At 42.7% G+C, this 20900-nt stretch overlaps 1 protein-coding gene across 1 annotated transcript; it reads right to left on the bottom strand.

Moving 5' to 3' along the window:
• Positions 1-2873: 2873 nt before the first annotated feature.
• Positions 2874-19624, bottom strand: LOC139445730 (threonine synthase-like 1). Its single transcript, XM_071226936.1, has 10 exons — positions 19436-19624; positions 16741-16881; positions 12061-12863; positions 7934-8004; positions 6779-6883; positions 6159-6261; positions 5900-6065; positions 4893-5144; positions 3889-3979; positions 2874-3206 (listed from the first exon to the last, which is right to left on the bottom strand). Exons 1-10 carry the CDS (start codon positions 19559-19561, stop codon positions 2878-2880), a joined length of 2187 nt encoding a protein of 728 aa, XP_071083037.1. The 5' UTR covers positions 19562-19624; the 3' UTR covers positions 2874-2877.
• Between the last annotated feature and the right edge of the window lie 1276 nt (positions 19625-20900).

The raw sequence follows: 20900 nt of genomic DNA, 5'->3' as shown, positions 1-20900 counted from the left end.
GGTTCAGGTGCCCCTGTTCATGTTACCGATACCCACTTTGAGGAAGTAGGCTGGTTCAGGTGCCCCTGTTCATGTTACCGATATCCACTTTGAGGAAGTAGGCTGGTTCAGGTGGCCCTGTTCATGTTACCGATACCCACTTTGAGGAAGAAGGCTGGTTCAGGTGCCCCTGTTCATGTTACCGATACCCACTTTGAGGAAGTAGGCTGGTTCAGGTGCCCCTGTTCATGTTACTAGTACCCACTTTGAGGAAGTAGGCTGGTTCAGGTGGCCCTGTTCATGTTACCGATACCCACTTTGAGGAAGAAGGCTGGTTCAGGTGCCCCTGTTCATGTTACCGATACCCACTTTGAGGAAGTAGGCTGGTTCAGGTGCCCCTGTTCATGTTACCAGTACCCACTTTGAGGAAGTAGGCTGGTTCAGGGTGCCCCTGTTCATGTTACCGATACCCACTTAGAGGAAGTAGGCTGGTTCAGGTGCCCCTGTTCATATTACCGATACCCACTTTGAGGAAGTAGGCTGGTTCAGGTGCACCTGTTCATGTTACCGATACCCACTTAGAGGAAGTAGGCTGGTTCAGGTGCCCCTATTCATGTTACCGATACCCACTTTGAGGAAGTAGGCTGGTTCAGGTGCCCCTGTTCATGTTACCGATACCCACTTTGAGGAAGTAGGCTGGTTAAGGTGGCCCTGTTCATGTTACTAGCACCCACTTTGAGGAAGTAGGCTGGTTCAGGTGCCCCTGTTCATGTTACCATTAACCACTGCGAGGAAGTAGGCTGGTTCAGGTGCCCCTGTTCATGTTACCATTAACCACTGCGAGGAAGTAGGCTGGTTCAGGTGCCCCTGTTCATGTTACCACTACCCACTTCGAGGAAGTAGGCTGGTTCAAGTGCCCCTGTTCATGTTACCGATACCCACTTTGAGGAAGTAGGCTGGTTCAGGTGCCCCTGTTCATGTTACCGATACCCACTGCGAGGAAGTAGGATGGTTCAGGTGCCCCTGTTCATTTTACCGATACCCACTTTGAGGAAGTAGGCTGGTTCAGGGTGCCCCTGTTCATGTTACCGATACCCACTTTGAGGAAGTAGGCTGGTTCAGGTGCCCCTGTTCATGTTACCGATACCCACTTTGAGGAAGTAGGCTGGTTCAGGTGCCCCTGTTCATGTTACTGATACCCACTTAGAGGAAGTAGGCTGGTTCAGGTGCCCCTGTTCATGTTACCGATACCCACTTTGAGGAAGTAGGCTGGTTCAGGTGCCCCTGTCCATGTTACTGATACCCACTTAGAGGAAGTAGGCTGGTTCAGGTGCCCCTGTCCATGTTACCGATACCCACTTTGAGGAAGTAGGCTGGTTCAGGTGCCCCTGTTCATGTTACCGATACCCACTTTGAGGAAGTAGGCTGGTTCAGGTGCCCCTGTTCATGTTACTGATACCCACTTAGAGGAAGTAGGCTGGTTCAGGTGGCCCTGTTCATGTTACCAGTACCCACTTTGAGGAAGTGGGCTGGTTCGGGTGCCACTGTTCATGTTACCACCATGCACTGTGAGGAAGTAGGCTGGTTCAGGTGACCCTGTTCATGTTACCAGTACCCACTTTGAGGAAGTAGGCTGGTTCAGGTGGCCCTGTTCATGTTACCAGTACCCACTTTGAGGAAGTGGGCTGGTTCGGGTGCCACTGTTCATGTTACCACCATGCACTGTGAGGAAGTAGGCTGGTTCAGGTGACCCTGTTCATGTTACCAGTACCCACTTTGAGGAAGTAGGCTGGTTCAGGTGACCCTGTTCATGTTACCAGTACCCACTTTGAGGAAGTAGGCTGGTTCAGGTGACCCTGTTCATGTTACCAGTACCCACTTTGAGGAAGTAGGCTGGTTCAGGTGCCCCTGTTCATGTTACCAGTACCCACTTTGAGGAAGTAGGCTGGTTCAGGTGCCCCTGTTCATGTTACCAGTACCCACTTTGAGGAAGTAGGCTGGTTCAGGTGACCCTGTTCATGTTACCAGTACCCACTTTGAGGAAGTAGGCTGGTTCAGGTGCCCCTGTTCATGTTACTAGTACCCACTGCTCACTCACACTGACCCCACCAAACACACACACACACACACACACACACACACACACACACACACACACACACACACACACACACACACACTCACTCTTTAGCTATGGCTACCGTCAGTGTAATTTTAAAAGGCTCCAAATTTCCATTGACCTTGGCCCCTGTTCAGTTGGTCGAGAGCAATGCTTTTGTGTTAAGTTCTATTCCTAACCTTCGGTAATTTGGACCAAACATTTTAGATTCTACTAACAGCCAACATTAATTTTTAGCTTGCGTTTGTAGGTACAAGTGGTGTCTGGCATGTGTAAGTGGCTGAACCCGCTATTGTTTCCATGCGTCCAGCTATCTACTCTCATACCCTGAATGGCATTTTGAATTCGTCTTGCAATACAAACTCACTGACCAACCATATTCGACCCGTGAAGATTCCGGGGTAGAATAGGCCTTCAGCAACCATGCTTGCCGTAAAGGCGACTATGCTTGTCGTAAGAGGCGACTAACGGGATCGGGTGGTCAGGCTCGCTGACTTGGTTGATGCAGGTCATCGATCCCAATTGCGTGGATCGATGCTCATGATGTCAATCACTGGATTGTCTGGTCCAGACGCGATTATTTACAGACCGCCGTCATATAGCTGTAATATTGCTGAGTGCGGCGTTAAAAAAACAAACAAACAAACAAACAAACCATATTCCCGTGAGGGCTCCTGTTTAGAACAGGTCAAGAGGACAACAAAATGGTCCGAATGGTCAGACAAGTAGACTGTATCGTTGTACAACACATGCTGGATAAGCAACGTCTAAATAACTGTCTAGCTGTTCAATTTTTCAACAAAATTCCTCACGAGCCTTTTCACATTCTCATAATCAGCTGAACACGTTTCTTTGTGGACTACAGGTTTTCTTGTCATGCTCTCCAAGTCTCGATGCATTGCAGGCCTCGTTTTCAAATCAAGTGACTTCCCAATAAGTTCTGACACGGAGAGATCGTCTGATGACGTCATCTGTCCTATGAAAGGAAGAACACTGTCCGCGAACTTAGCATAGTGGGCGGTTCCCGAAATGAGCACGGGACAAGACGTGCCACCGAGCCTGTCTGCCACCGACTTGGCCACTGCAGTGTGCGGGTCGAGGAGATAGCCTGAAATGTATAAATAAAAGGAGATAGACTTGAGATATTTGGCAGCACAGGCAGGTTAGATTGGATGCATGCAATTGCAGGTTTCATTCAGTGGTATTTATCAATACTGTGGGGGGTTTTTCTGCAGGAATTTGGGCAACGGGTGGCTGAGCAGATTCTCATTGGTTCTAAAAATACCCGTTTCACCAAAGTGGTAACGTCTACGAACTGTGCTTCAGGCTTAACTCCCTCACTAACTCACAGGAAATGAAGGTTACACACGACCAAATGTTTGCCCATAGACTTCTATAGTAACGTTATATATTTTTTTAAATAACTAAGCATTCAACAGCTACTACCTGTACGTGTGTTCACAGTTTAGCCTAAGAGCAGCAATAAAAAAATAAAAAATGACTAGCTTAGTCAGCTCCTTTTCCGAGTACAGGAAGCTAAACACACCACCCCCAGTTTCGCACCAAATGTCACCTACTTGAAAATAGCTGTGGTCACATTCAGCATAAGCCATCATGTTGAAAAAGACAGTACTAAATATAGACAAACATGGTCAGTTTTAATAACTGGATGGATGTACATTTGAAAGACATAAAAATCTTACAGAATATCCTCCAATCACAGTCTGCAGATATCTCTCGATCTGCACTGAAGGCTGTTTCTGATTTGGTGTAGTAGAACCTGAACGTACCCGTGTCTTGGTAGGTCTTTAGCACTGTTTGTTGACAAGTCTGTTCATCACACGAACCTGCGACGAACGAACCCTGAATACGTCTGAGAATCTGAAACATAAGGCATTCTTGACATCAAGTTGAAAACAATGTGTCCTTTAAATAGTTCATCGAAAACGAGCGATTCAGTATCTTGTGAAGAACCTTGTGAATAACATGGTTACAGTGTACATTTGAGACATTTTCATTAATTCTGATTAGTTTAAATATATATCCGCTCTCTATCACGTTGTCCCTATGTAGTAGCCATGAGCTTTCAATTGTTAATCGACTATGAAATATAAATAACAAAATGCATCTTGAGAACACACCCATGATAGAAAATGAGCGAGTGTTGTTAACGCCGAGGACGGCACCAATCCAACCTCGACAAGGTAAACCAGTGAGTAAAAATATGAACAACGGTCCACGTCATCAGGTACAATCGATCCTCATGGTGTCAATCACTGGATTGTCTGGTCCAAACTCGATTATTTCACAGACCGCAATCATATAGATAGAATATTGTTGTGAGCGGCGTTAAACAACAAACAAACAAACAAATAAACACTCAGTCAGCCCGGCCACAGAGCCTAAGTCCCGAGGCCAAATTTTGGTCGGATTTTAAGAGAAGCCGTACTTTGGCTCTATTATTATCCGGAATCCCAACAGGGTTGAGATAGAGTTAGTGAGTGTGGTATTCTGACACTTTCTGTAATATAATAATTTCAGCAATATCATTGCGTGGCTTATCAAAAGAATTGGCTGCACATTTGTGGAATCGAATCAGAATCTTATGGAAGTGTATTAGCGCCACATTCTAAAAAAAATACTAAATACTTTCATCTACGTATAGACGATACCTAGATATTTTTTTAGAATGTGGCACTAATACGCTTCCGTAGAATCTTCATCTCTAGCTACACGGCTAACAATTATATGATGTCCAAACGGAAACTTCACTTCTTCAGAAGTGCTAGCCTACCTCCTCTGACACTGAAAACTTCCTCTGCTTGTCCAGGTCTGCATACAGCTGGCTCACAGCAGCGCCATTATTGTCGTGCAGGTGGTAGAGGAGGCGCTCAAGGTTAGATGACTTCAGAATATCGATAGCAGGGGAGGCTGTGCGGAGAAGTGTACGCGAGGTCAGATCGTAGTTGCCTGTGTTGAGGAAGTCCGTGAGGACGTTGTTGCTGTTGGAGGCACAGATGAGACGTCGGACTGGAACTCCCATTTCCTAAAATAAGTTGAAGATTTTAGTTTATTTGTTTGTTTGTTTGTTTGTTTGATCAAGGTTACAACATTCAAGGTCTCAGTAAAGCTTTCAAAACGTTTTATGGTAGACATGTGGAAGACATACCTAAATTTGCCGCATCAGTGACCAAAATGATGTCCAATGCAATTCCCTATTTTGGGAATACGTGTACTATATGTTCCTGTGATTTTTCAGATGAACAATTGATTTGCCTTTGCATGTGTTTGTGGCGGGTGCCACAAGTGAGGCAGGATGCGCTCACCTTTTCGCGAACACCTAGTATCGTCACTATTTAATAGTGATTCATAAACGCATTCTTATATTATGACATCGAACTTGGTTTGTCGCTTTATCTAATGCAGTACCCCTGCCATACGACAGTCTGTAAACAATAAGAACGGCCCTTATATAATTAATTTTAATATTCGAATATAAACAAGCGGCGTACTGTGATTCATATGGTTATGAACAAATGACAACAAATCTGGCAAGAAATTCGATCTGAATGTGAATTTAATACAACATGGATTTCTAGAAGTAATTAAGTCATTAATTATCAGCACCATGGTATTATATCCTGCATTGAGTGTTCATGAAGAAAGATATCTTCTTTGCTTTTAAGACCCAAGTGCTTGACACTTTGTAGTTTTGGAAATAATATTTCAACAAATGAGATTTATGTCTCCTACGATGTAATTGTTACTGCGTTGAATTACGATTTTGATGCCTTGCCTTACCTTGGCATAATAAGCTGCAAGAATATTTCCGAAGTTCCCAGTTGGGATACAGACATCGATTTCATCACCAAGGGAGATAACCCTCATTTTGACAAGGTCAAGGTAACCTGAGACGTGATATACGATTTGAGGTAGGAGGCGACCCCAATTTAAACTGTTGGCGGCACTGAAACATATTTCACCGTTTTAGAACTCTAGAATTTGACCACGACTGTTAAAACTACAAGTCTTGCCCATTCAGAGTGTTGGAAGTACTCACCTCAGTTTGCAGGAATACTGACGTTGTAGTGCATCTGCGAATTCCTCATCTTGGAAGATACGCTTAACCGTTGTCTGGCAGAAGTCGAAGTCACTGTCAACTCCTTTGGAAATGAAGACGAGGTTAAAATTAAATTCCATTCAAAGGTCAAAAATGCAATTGCTAAAGCCACCATGATATATGACATATGTTACCATGAGGAATAACATGTTTATATGCGCAACAATATGCCAATATAAGAAATTACCACTCGCCATATTACACTGAATCACCATCTCTGATGCAATTCACAAATCTAATGCTAATAGGTGATAATCTTGTCCTTCATAATTTGGATGTGTTCTTAACAAAAGACTACAAATTACGAAGCACCTAAATGAGATGAAATTCTTACATATATTACTCCCACATGTTGATATATCATGGTATATTAATGAATTATGAGCCAGTAAAATTATCTTTCGGTACACATTGTTATTTTTTAAATATAAATTAATTTGAACACAACACTCTTCTTCGTGAAAGATTGGTGAATGGTTGAACATGATTGCAAAAGTCGCTACCTGACAGAGATATTGTTGTGCAAAGATATACATTACTCAGATTGCAAATGTATCTACCTATCACTCTCAGATTGTCCCCATCCATCGTGGCCATCTGGTGCTGTTGCAGCTGACTGATCCCGCGGGATGGGTACAGGACAACCACGCCCACTCCAGACCCACCTGTCATAATAACAGTAACAGTGTCACCGAGCATGGCCGCTTTAGCGATCACTGGCACAGAACTTTGGAAAACCATTCGCAAATTGTGGAATTTCAGCCGCCCAATACAATCTACCAGCCTTGGTCGATTGTGTTGCAATCTGATTTGTTAAAAAACGTTTTAAAACGATTCGAATCATGTGTCATCGTACCTGACGGTGTGCATAATATCAATCACTGGTTTGTCTGATCTTCATTATTTTCACGCGCTCCACTGTAATGTTGTTAAATGTAACAGGCAAGCTGATTCTAAACGGTTGATATCTGTACATATCTGTCTTTTCGAAATATGCTTCTGTTAACTCGGCATTAAAAAGGGTACCCGGTAGAAAGAGATATAATGAGACTGTTAACCTTCTAGAGTCTGAAAATGAAGCTGGGGTTGTATACTCCAGGGGAGCTGTGAATAAAAATAGAGTGCGAAAAAACTTATCCGATGACTGTGGTAATAATGACAGCGCTTTGAGCATGCGCCGAGTTTATGGAGGCTAGCGTGGTATAAGTACACAGACATCATCATCATCATCATTAATATTATTATCACCGTCACCGTCACCATCATCATTATAAGTAGGGGGTACGGTTTGCACAGTCGTCTAAGGCGACGCGATTCGCTGTATTATTCGCATACGGATATGTAACATGAAAACAATTGGTTCTCAGACAATGCTGTTATTTTGGTCATTCGTAGCATTGTGAGGGGGCACGGGTGGCCCAGTCGTCTAAGGCGCAGCGATTCGCTGTGCAGAGTTGCGTCCCTTGGACACGCCAGAAACCTATGATTGTGGGTTCGAATCCCGGTTCGCCCCGATTATGTTACTAGGTTTGTCAGCACCATACCCGTGCTTGTGGGTTTCACCGAAGTGGTAAACGTCTAAGACCTGCATCACTTGGGGCTTTCCTCCCACATTAAGCTGACACGCCGCGATATAAGTGGAATACTGTTAAAAGCGGCGTTAAACCGCTCACTCATTATTAGCATCATTAGTTTTCAAGAGACCATGTATTCACCAGCATGTCTGCTGAATCCGTCCAGCACCGCTCCTCCAGTGTCCCCGGATGTGGCCGCTAGGATCAGATAGCTGCAATGGAAATCCAAGTTGGGTGTGTGTGGCGCTCTTTTACTGTTATTCCCTATCCAAATATATCAATAATTCATTTAGTTTTGATATATCAACAAATACATCTGTAGATATCACAAAATTGATTTTGAAATATTCACAAATACATTGTTATATACACAGTAAAAAAAGTGTTGCACCCCCTATACTTTTTCATGGAGGGGTGTTTTGAAAGGGTGTAAAGATAACCGAATTAATATTATAACCAGGATTTCGTGTATACCAACAAACCAGTGTATTGTCTATACAATGAACTTAAATGGGGTATTCCATGACCTTATGGCATGTAATAATCTCATGCTGAACTTTTACGAAAAATGAACGAACAACGAAGACGCATTAAGTATGGTGACATCTCAATAATTTTTAGTGACCAAATACATCCAATAGGGTAAGAATGTCATATGGAGATTTGACGAACACAGTAAGTCAATATCGAGAACTTCCACCAAGCACTTGGATCACAGCTTGAAGTCTTCGTCTCATACCCCTCACCAGACGTTGGAATCGCTCCATGGGCAGCTGCTGCCACTCCTCGTGTAATGCTGCTTCCAATTCACGCAAGTTCTGTGGAGGAGGGTCCCGACGATAAATCAGGCGTCCCACAATGTCCCATACATGTTCCAGAGGATTCAGATCTGGACTCATTGCTGGCCATGGAATCTGCGTCAGAGCATTGTTGTGGATAACCTGGGTCACAGCTCGTGAACGATGTGGTCTGGCATTGTCATCCATGAATATCGGTCTGGTGGCCAGTGGATGATTGTCAAAATGGGGCACCACAACTGGATTCAGCACCTCTTGGATGTAGCGCTCCCCTGTCAAGTTGCCTCGTATGGTCACTAAATCAAGCTTACAATCAAATGAGAAGCATCCCCAGACCATAACAGATCCACCTCCATATGGTACAGTTGGCATGATGTTTCTTGCAGTATAAGCTGTTCCAGGACGCCTCCATACTCTCACTCTGCCATCCACAACATGCAGAAGGAACCTGCTTTCGTCCGACCAGTGGACTCTTCTCCAGGACCTCAAGTTCCAGTTCTGTCTCAGTCTACACCAGGCTAGACGTAGTCGTTTGTGGTTGTCTGTGAGTTTAGGTCGCTTGATAACCCTTCTGGACTTCAACCCTGCAGCTTTAAGACGATTTCTCACGGCCTGGGTACTGAACTGTTGACGAGGAAGCCAAAGACGTTTCAAGGTTGTGCTTGTAGCAAATGGATGACGCCTTACCACCCTCAACAACGCTCTGTCATCTCTAACTGTGGTCTTACGTGGTCTGCCAGAGGGTCTGCGATTCCTTACATCATTAGTTTGTGCGTGTTTTCTGACCAAACGGCTTATTGTTGAGTAGTGATGTCCGGTTCTTCTGCCAATCTCCTTGAACGAAAGACCTGCTCCATGAAGGCCAATAATCTGCCCCTTGACTGCTTCTGACAATCGTCTACCCGGCATTGTGGGTTACAATAAACTGGGCTGTCAGAGAACATCTTTTATAGGCGATGTTGAGCTTAAGAAGATACTGCAATCTGCAAATGTCATGCACCATGCAATTCACGTGCTGATTGCTACGTTACGTTTTGGTTATCATCTTCCCTCCGAAAACATTACACATTTCACATCAGATCCCCAAGGAATACCTACCATTAAAACCAGAGTCGGGCGTTTTAAATGTTGTGATGTATCAAACGTATTAATGTGGGGGTGCAACACTTTTTTTACTGTGTATATATAAATTCCTGTTTTCATATCTGTCACTCGAATTTGTGATATCAATAAATATTTTATGTCAATAATTATTCTATTTCATCATATGAAATAACAATAATTGAATTTGTGATATCAATAAATTAATTCATATGATAAAATGGGGCATAAATGGCTATACAGCGCCTCACGCGATTACACATGGTGTACAATTTATATTTATCATCCAAAACTGACTCCCACAGGAGATATCGCTTGGATTAGATCAAGCGATATCTACACTGTAGATATCGCTGCAATGAAATTACATCACAATGCTTTGCAGACCATTGTGACGTCACCGGTTACCATGGCGTCACAATCAAATGACATCACTAATGGCTCTGCTACTGAAGCTGTTAGCAGTACTTTTTACACTGAAAAACTGCTAATTACTGTCCACAAATTGAAAAAGTTGGAAGAATGATGTTAGATGATAAATAAAATCTCACTCTCGTGTCTTTTGATATCAAATATATCAACACGAGTTGATAAAAGTGGCAAAAATCCTCGGCAAGCCTCGGAATTTTTCCACTTTTATCAACTCGTGTTGATATATTTGATATCAAAAGACACGAGGGTGAGATTTTATTTATCATCCAACATCATTCTTCCAACTTTTTCAAGCCTCGGAATTTTTCCACTTTTATCAACTCGTGTTGATATATTTGATATCAAAAGACACTTGCGTGAGATTCTCTATATACACTCTTCAAAAAAGGAAACGCACTGGTAGCATGTAGTTTATTGAATCTGACAACACAAAACATGTGGTATATAAATTGGACATATGTTATTGGAAAATGTTGGTGGCCTGATATTCAACAAACGATGCGTCAAAACGCAGCCATTGGTACAAAAAAAATAATAAAAATCTACCTGTGCGTTTCCTTTTGAAAATTTCAAGATACCAAGATGAAATTCCAAGATACTTATAATAAGTTGAAATTTTAAGATAATAAGTTGAAACTTCAGGATACTAACATGAAATTTCAACTTTGTATCTTGAAATTTCAACTTAGTATCTTAAAATTTCAAGTTAGTTTCTTGAAATTTTAAGAACAAAAAAAACAAAAAATACAAGGCTTCCGTACAAAACATTTCACTTTTACTGGAATTAAAACGTGTGGGTGTTTAATTGGGCAATACGGTTCGAAACATCAAATAAAAATTCTGCAATGCATTTTGTTCCCTTTACACGAATTATTGTGAAATGTCTGCTGGTGTCCATTCGGATGCACCGTTTGAAAAGGAAAGATAATTTAAAGTGACCTCCATTTTTTTCACCCCAATATGTCTAACAATTTAGGGCACCAAGCTATCCGTGACCTCGTTCGCGAGCCATATGTTTGTGCTTGTCTACATCGTTACGATAATCGATAGTCTGATCTGGGGTCTAGTTCTAGGGCCCAATATGTTGTTGTATAAACAGTAGACAGATCAATCTGTAAAACCATATAATCAATGTCTTTATAATTATTAATATTTTGGTAATCTATGAAATCATATGATCACAGTTTGCCTGTAAGGAGATCAAGCATGGTCCAAAGTGCGGTGGTATGGAGATATAGCTGGCGATCCGTGACTAGAATAATACGTGTCGTAGTTTTAGAGCAAACCTTTTAGTCGTGCCCTTCAAATGGTCTTGGATATTTATCTGTTGTATGATATGAATTATTTTACAATCCTTCATCGACATGATTTTTATATGACATTAATATGCTTATAAGAAAGAGAATTTATGGATGTCAACTTCTTTATTATCAGGAACACAACGTTTCGGTTGGTTGGTTGGTTTGTTGTTTTACGCCGCACTCAGCAATATTCCAGCTATATGACGGCGGTCTGTAAATAATCGAGTCTGGACCAGACAATCCAGTGATTAATATCATGAGCATCGATCCACGCAATTGGGATCGATGACATGCATCAACCAAGTCAGCGAGCCTGACCACCCGATCCCGTTAGTCGCCTTTTACGACAAGCATGGGTTGCTGAAGACCTATTCTACCCCGGAATCTTCACGGGTCACAACGTTTCGGAGTACATGCTTACTCCTTTATCAGGTGATAAGATAGTTATAAGATAACAAAGGGTGTTCCTCATAATAAAGAAGTTGACATCCATAAATTCTCTTCCTTATGTGTATCACTTCTAGATGCCTTTCGAAGACTTGATAAATATACTTGTCACAGTATGGCTAAAATTATGACAAAGTGATGTTAAATATTAACTCACTCACTAACTCTAAGGTAGAGATTGTGTACTCACTTATTACGGTCACCAAAACGTCTTTCACTATCCATGGCAGCTGTGAAGAACATCGGCATTAACTGTAGAGCGCCATCTTTAAAAGAGCCCGTAGGCCCATGAAACAGTTCCAGAATGTACTGATTTCCCGCTAGGTGGCGCACTGGGAAAATATCATCGGAAGCAAAGGAATCACGATGATAAGCTTCATTTACGAAATTCTGTAGTGACTTTGATGAGAGATCAAAAGGATGAATCAGTTGTTCAAGGATGCCCAGCGCCCTCCGTCTGTAGCTACAATGCACCAATCTGTCAAACTGGCCCTTTGTAAACCGTGGCATATCCCCGGCCATTGTGTATAGGCCGCCATCTTCGGCTAGTCCTTTGAGAACCGTGTGGAAAAACGGAATACGTGGTTTGATAACGGAACCTCTGGTCGACACGTAACCTTTATCGTTGACAAAACTATCAAACTTGGTTTTTATCTTATTAGCAACGCTTTCTGGGGTCTCTCCTTCGTCACAAACAATCCTAACGTCATAGTGTTTTTCGTAAAATTGACGTCGGTATTTGAGTATTTCCTCCATGCTGGTCCCGTCACCTTGACCTACAATTCTGTTCACCTTCATCATGTTTAACCTGTTGATTATTTCCTTGTTTGGGCAGTCAATGAAAAATACTGTCCCTGATTTGGCTATATGTCTCATAGCTTCTGTATGCATGGGGTTCGACCCCGTGAGGGAAACAATCTTGCCTTTACCGTCGAACTTCAACAATGCTTTTCCTTCTTCCTCCAGAAACCTATCTCCTCCAACTTTAGACAGCTAGACATACGAATTGAAAAAAAACATACTATATACTTCATTCATACTATAGGGTAATGAGTGAGTTGGATTTAACGCCGCTTTTAACAGTATTCCAGTTATATCACGGCGTGTCAGCTTAATGTGGGAGGAAAGCCCCAAATGATGCAGGCCTCAGACGTTTACCTCTTCGGTGAAACCCACAAGCACGGATATGGTGCTGACAAACCTAGAAACATAATCGGGGCGAACCGGGATTCGAACCCACAATCATAGGTTTCTGGCGTGCCCAAGGGACGTAATTCTGCAAAGCGAATCCCGGCGCCTTAGACGACTGGGCCACCCGTGCCCCCATGTATAGGATAAAGCGCGACTCCGAGGTTATGGTCGAGGAAGTAAGACCGAGGTAAGAGGGTTTCGAGAATGTACGACCGAGGAGCGAGACCAAAACAAAGAAGGAGTGCTTTGCCTCACTTATAAACAGTCGAACTGCAAGAAATAACAGAACACAAAAGGAAACATCGAGATATCTTATAGAGAAACAATACAGTGCGCCGCGGTATAAAAGGAATGCGATCAAAGCGTGCGAGAGAAAGAAACACGTGCAGCATTGACAAAACTAACTCATGACATCTCAGATTTAACATAGCATCACCTGCCCTATGGCTCAGGGGGGGAAAAATAGGTTAAAAATCTTAACTCTATGTGTGAGGTTGTACGTTCTGTTCCCGTTATTCATAATGAAAAAATTTCATATTTTGTCTTCGATTTCTGAAACACTGGAAGTGTGAAAGATTCAGTCCAAAGCCCATCTACTCCTCAAACCATCAGGTCTTACTCGCAAAAAGTAAAACCCTATACCAGGTATTACAAGGAAAAAATAAAATCTAAAACCAGGTCTTACTAGGAAAAAGTAAAACCTTACACCCGGGATGAGATCTTACTAGGAAAAAGTAAAACCTTACATCCGGGATGAGATCTAACAAGGAAAAAGTAAAACCTTACACCTGGAATGAGATCTCATTGGAAAAAAGTAAAACCTTACACACGGGATGAGATCTTACTATTAAAAAGTAAAACCTTACACCCAGGATGAGATCTCACTAGGAAAAAATAAAACCTTACATCCGGGATGAGATCTCACTAGGAAAAAGTAAAACCTTACACGCGGGATGAGATCTTACAAGGAAACGGTAAAACCTTACACCCAGGATGAGATCTTACTAGGAAAAAGTAAAACCTTACACCCGGGATGAGATCTTACCAGGAAAAAGTAAAGCCTTACACCCGGGATGAGATCTTACCAGGAAAAAGTAAAACCTTACACCCGTGATGAGATCTTACCAGGAAAAAGTAAAACCTTACACCCGTGATGAGATCTTACCAGGAAAAAGTAAAACCTTACACCCGGGATGAGATCTTACTAGGAAAAAATAAAACCTTACACCCGTGATGAGATCTTACCAGGAAAAAGTAAAACCTTACACCCGGGATGAGATCTTACAAGGAAAAAGTAAAACCTTACATCCGGGATGAATTCTTACAAGGAAAAAGTAAAACCTTACATCCGGGATGAGATCTTACTAGGAAAAAGTAAAACCTTACACCCGGGATGAGATCTTACCAGGAAAAAGTTAAAACTCCCGCGAGGTTATTTCGAGAAATAGACCAACAATACAATAGGTTTATACGTGGGACGAATCCCGACGTGATATTTGTCGACGTTCTTGAAACTTTGATGAAACCCAAAAGCATGGATAAGGTGCCGACAACAGAAGCAGACTGGATTTGTCATTCGTACGCACGATAAGCAAATTACGTTCCAAGTGGGTCATCCGTGCCTCTGAGAAGAACCCAATCCGCGATAGGACATGCGTGACATGGTGTCTTCGAGTCATTCAGATATCAGTCGGGTTCTCGTCGCAATATGGCTGCTACGTCGCCGATGCGTCGTCAAATGTGAACTCACTAGCTCAATCTAGATGCTGTTACTTGTGGGAAATTTTCTTTTTGAAATACTCGTATGATTATCTTGCATTGCTAAGTTGATTAGATCGTTAGACATAAGTTTACAGACAAGCATGTTTTATTTGAGTGGGCTTGCTATGTAGGACTGCCAAGTAAGCTTGAGTCATTATCTGTGTGAATGAGTTTGGTTTAACGCCGCTCGCCGCGTTTAGCAGTATTCCTGCAATATCACTGCGGGGGACACCAGAACTCAGTGTTGAGGGCACAATGAAAATGTGACCCATTTTGTATTATCTCTCTAAAGTGGAAATGCTCAGGCCAATTGGCAGTCATAAGAAATTTGACCTTGACTTGAAAAGTGCACAGAACTGGTCCCCGTTGGTTTTCACTACACTCTCTTTGTTTGCGTTATAACAGCACATGACACATGGTGTGTGAAAACTGTCAAGGCCAACTGTCATGGGTTTGTATGCACTACCTTCCTGTATGTCCTGTGAATACACACACGTGAAAATCCGGGGTTAAATAGGTCTTCAGCAACCCACGCTTGCCATCAAAGGCGACTATGCTTGTCCTAAGAGGTGACTAACGGGATCGGGTGGTCAGGCTCGCTGACTTGGTGGCTGCATGTCATCGTATCCCAATTGCGTGAATCGATGCTCATGATATCAATCAGTGGATTGTCTGGTCCAGATTCGATTATTTACAGACCGCCGTCATATAGCTGGAATAGTGCTGAGGGCGGCGTTAATCAACAAACCAAACCAAAGCCATGTTAACCAACGAATCAACCGACGGCCTGGGCCTAGCGAGGGTGAAACCAGCCAATACCCAGACCATTCAGCGCCCTGTTGTCATCGCACAAACGATAATGCTTCTCGTGATGTATTGTGCAGCATGTGCCATAGTCTTCAAGTATCTGGGTGGCGGTCGGGTAGCCTAGTGGTTAAAACGTTCGCTCGTCACGCCGAAGACCCGGGTTCGATTCCCGACATGGGTACAATGTGTGAAGCCGTAATATTGCTGGAATATTGCTAAAAGCGGCTAAAAAACATACTCACTCACTCGCTGCTATCTGCTCTACACATTGCATCACTGTCAGACAATGGTAGGGTTTGCACAAAGTTCATGCACGGAGTATAGGGTTCATTTGAGTAATACACGGACTCAATATTTGGGTTACACGAGACACGTGACCACTACGCATATCGACCTAATGTATGTAAACGAAGCCGTGAAGTACTGACGACGTAGCTTGTTTGTTTGCTTGTTGTTTAACACCGCACTCAGCAATATTCCAGCTATATGACGTCAGTCTGTAAATAATCGAATCTGGACCAGACAATCCAGTGATTAATATAATGAGTGAGTGAGTGAGTATGGTTTTACGCCGCTTTTAGCAATATTCCAGTAATATCACGGCGGGGGACACCAGAAATGGGCTTCACACATTGTACCCATGTCGGGAATCGAACCCGGGTCTTCGACGTGACGAGCGAACGCTTTAACCACTAGACTAACCGACCGCCCCGATTAATATAATGAGCATCGATCCAAGCAACTGGGATGCAAGACATGCATCAACCAAGCCAACGTGCCTGGCCACCCGATCCCGTTAGTCGCCTCTTACGACAAGCATAGTCACCTGTGACGGCAAGCATGGGTCGCTGAAGACCTATTCTAACACAGATCTTCGAGGGTCGCTGTCAACGGAGAATTGCGGCCGTAGGCTCTGATCCACAAGCTGCCTTAGCGCTACGACTGTCGTACGTCAATGTTAAAGTATGGGAGTTACGATGCTCTGAAGGCTACGATAGCTTCGTGAATGGGGGCCAGAGACTCACCTTGTCTGCCGCTGCCATGTTAAAGTATGGGAGTTACGATGTTCTGAAGGCTACGATAGCTTCGAGAACGGGGGCCAGAGACTCACCTTGTCTGCCACTGTCATGTTCCAGAAGGGTTCCAAGTGGTCGTCGTCGATGTCCACCACAGGACGGTCCATCATGGCTCCTAGTAGCCTGGCCACGGTCGTCTTGCCGGACCCAGGACTGCCTATAAGTAGCACGTTGGTCTAAACAGAGAACACAGACTGGGAGTGAGTAGGGTTTATATCATATCTAGTCTTACACGTATTATTTATTTGTATGTTTTTTTGTTTGCTGTTTAGCGCCAAATTCAACAATAATTCTCAGCAGATTCAGCTAAAGGGTACACCATTAATGGCAATGGAGTGTCCGTGGGTGAATCGGGCTAGACGCTGCTTTGAACAGTATTTCAGTTAATTCTCGGTATGTCAGCTTAATGTGTGTTGGGGGGCACAGGTGGCCCAGTCGATTCGCTGTGCAGAGTTGCGTCCCTTGGGCACGCCAGAAACCTATGATTGTGGGTTCGAATCCCGGTTCGCCCCGATTATGTTTCTAGGTTTGTCAGCACCATACCCGTGCTCGTGGGTTTCACCGAAATGGTAAACGTCTGAGACCTGCATCACTTGGGGCTTTCCTCCCACATTAAGCTGACACGCCGTGATATAACTGGAATACTGTTAAAAGCAGCGTTAAAAACCCTATCCACTCACTCACTAAAGTGTGTTGTTTGGTTGTTTGTTGTTCAACGGCGCACTCAGCAATATTCCAGCTGTATGACGTCTGTCTGTAAATAATCGAGTCGGGACGAGACAATCCATTGAATGACATCACGAGCATCGATACACGCAATGGGAATACGATGACGTGCGAGCCTGACCACCCGATCCCGTTAGTCGCCTCTTACGACGGGCATGGGATGCTGAAGATCATTTCTAATCTGGATCTTCCCTGGGGTTCAGTCATGCCACGACTGGGGAACCTCAGGAATGGGTTTTACAAATCGTATTCATGTGGGGAATCGAACCCGGGTTTTGGCGTGACAAGCCAACGCATTTAACCACTAGACCATCGCCCACTCAGGTTGCAGAGAGAACTTGTGGGTATGCGGAAACATCCCAAAATATATTAAAAGACCAATGTACATAAAATCATTAAAATTATCCTTATCATGCATTGTCCTTTCAAAATAAATGATTTCCCTTGGTTTGTAAGTTTGCTACTCCTGGGGAGTCTCGGTCTTACTGTTTGAGGTTCCAGGAATTAAAATGGGGGTCCAATGGCAACTGTACCACAAACATACAAAGTATACGCATAAAAAATGAGACGTATATATACGAGACGTCATGTGTATAGTTTGTTTGTTTGTTGTTAACGCCGCACTCAGCAATATTCCAGCTATATGACGGCGGTCTGTAAATAATCAAGTCTGGACCAGACAATTCAGTGATTGACATTACACAATTGGGATCGATGACATGAATCGACCAAGTCAACGAGCCTGACCACCCGATCATGTTAGTCGCCTCTTACGACAAGCATTGTCGCCTCTTACGGCAAGCATGGGCTGCTGAAGACCTATTCTACCCCGGATCTTCACGGGTCCGATCTTGAAGTGAGTACCCACGGGCGGATTAGAAGGAAAAACAACGGTCGCATTGGTTGTAGGCACAAGTGGTGTTGAATATGATTATTTTCATTATTATAAGTTGTAGTAGGTTTTATACCACGAACCGGAGATTAAAATTATATTTTCTTTTGGTGATAAGATTAGGTTTGGTACTATATTGTCGGTTTTTATATCACGCATTAGATTTTATACCACGAGCCAGCACTGTAGAAACATAATCGGGGCGAACCGGGATTCGATCCCACAATCATAGGTTTCTGGCGTGCCCAAGGGACGCAACTCTGCATAGCGAATCGCGGCGCTTTAGACGACTGGGTCACCATGCCCCCACATCGTAAAAGAATTAGAACAAATTCAGAATTGATAGGAAACAGCTGTTCAATTGAGCTGAGGTTAACTTGTGCTATGTCACGTGACTTTCATTGACTCGGAAAAAGCGTGCGGCTGAGCGGGGTATGAGGGAGTTATTCTGCCTCTCGGAAATCCACGTGCAGCCTGACTTGTTGGTGGCGGGGTATAAAGGATTTAAACATGATTAGAATTTAAACACACTTAAACATGTTAAATAAAATGCATACCATTGCATATCAAATATGGGTTTTATAGATGCATAACACATATACACCATGGTACAATATGAATATAAATAAATTAAAATAAACCAAGCTAGGTTAATGGTGACTGGGAAAATTGATTTTGATCTTGATCGAGTTGCGTGAAGGACTACAAATCAAGGGGTTGTAGGTTCGTATCACGCCGAGCTTGAAAATGTTTTATGTTCATAAATGTGTTGTATGACCAATAGTATTTCAGTATCATACAGCTGACAATGAAAGTTCATCTGATTACTGCGGTAGACCCTGAACGTTTATAGTTAAAAATTACTCTGTAACTAGTCGTGTTCGGACCAGACACTCCAGCATCGAGCAACGAAACATTGCTTTTAAATGTTATCGATATGCATAAATTCGATCTGCGACCTCAAGCAAAGATATGTTATGTAAAGAAATAGGAGGTCAAACATCAGGTTAACATACATGTCATTTCGTGCGTTAAACTATTAAAAGCTTAACAGTCCATATTAAAGAGGTTTCCGTACTCGAAGATACGGACACAACAACATTACTACTCACGTTCGAGTTGGCAAACTCTCCATGCTTCCATTCAACGTCCGTTTGCAGGTGTCGACACACGTGAAGCCTGACTCGCCATGCTGCTCTATATGGAGCTTGAAATTTCGTCAAAAGTGGCACTACCATGATCTGATTCGTGACTGAATAATTTGTTGTGTGTAAAGATTAACAGCAAATGCCCCAGTGCAAATAGACTTCCGCTGCACAGTGTAAGGTAGTGTAGGTCAACCGGCTAGAGAGCAACAGCTGTTACCACCTGGCCACGTGAAACGTCAATGGTTATAGCATGACCGTGATCGCGTGTGCAGGTTCACTAAATGTGCTCATAGTTGCTATTAAACAAGCCTTATTCATTACCCAAATTTTGTGACAGAATTTGTTCACGAAGACGTGTATATGATTCCTTTGATATATACTACCCAAAAGGAGTTAAAGACCACCTTCCATATAACTATAGTTAATCTATGACATACTTTAACCTCTTTTGAGTAGTATGTAGTAACACTAAATATAGTAAACTACGGTTATAACGAACTGACGGATATAACGAACTTACTTTTTGGTCCCGACTACTTCCTGTAGTCATGCTGTATATGTACTTATAACGAACTACGGTTATAACGAACTAAAATTAGCAGTCCCTTTGAGTTCGTTATAACCGTAGTTTACTGTATCATGGTGTGGCCTGGAATTATCTTAGAGACAGGATATTAATATCAAAACGTACATTTTTTTCTTCTCAGAAAGAATGAAACCGAACAAATATTAGTCCAGGACATCGAGAATGTCCGGCGTTTTTTAAAAAAAAATTATGTAAGGCTAAATATATTTATCCGCTATATGCCAAGCGCCAGATAGGGTAATAACAAGTACCAACTTATATAATATGTTGGAATGACGCAGCCACGAGTAGTATTAGTTCGTGTGAATGTGTCATTATTTTTTTAGAATGTTGAAATATAAGTGTCAATCAAATCTTACATGTACCTTACAACTACTTGAAGTTTATTGGACAGTGCAAAGTTTGATTTTGATTGGACTATGCATAGACTCGTTAGTTCAACCAAAACAGAGCTCCATAATTCCAGCCTAGTTCGGCAAGGGTGAAACTTGTCTTTAATAGTCAGTTAATTCCCTTGCTTAAGGAAGATGCTCGCCTTGAGGAATATGGTCTGAGTTGCCCTCTGTCGGCTCATGGTACAGAACCACACTGAAGATGCATCAAACCTTATCTCACGCGGAATAATCTACAACTTATATTAAATGAGCACATTATCTGAAAATGTGTGAATATTATATCTTTTGGTTTTTTTCTCCCTTGAATGTCTATCTATGTAATTAGGTACATAGGTTTCGGTCTTCGCAGGATAATTGTGTTTCAGTCAAGAGTGTTTGATTCCACAAACACGTCAGGTAACAATACAGTCAAGTCTATTATATTTATTATTCTCCCTTCCGTCGACCA

The sequence above is a fragment of the Haliotis cracherodii genome, unplaced genomic scaffold (genome assembly GCF_022045235.1).
Source record: "Haliotis cracherodii isolate W230 unplaced genomic scaffold, xgHalCrac1.p SCAF_6, whole genome shotgun sequence".
Taxonomy (NCBI): domain Eukaryota; kingdom Metazoa; phylum Mollusca; class Gastropoda; order Lepetellida; family Haliotidae; genus Haliotis; species Haliotis cracherodii.
Note: the sequence above shows the minus strand (reverse complement) of the source record. Positions and strands in the feature narration are given on the sequence as shown.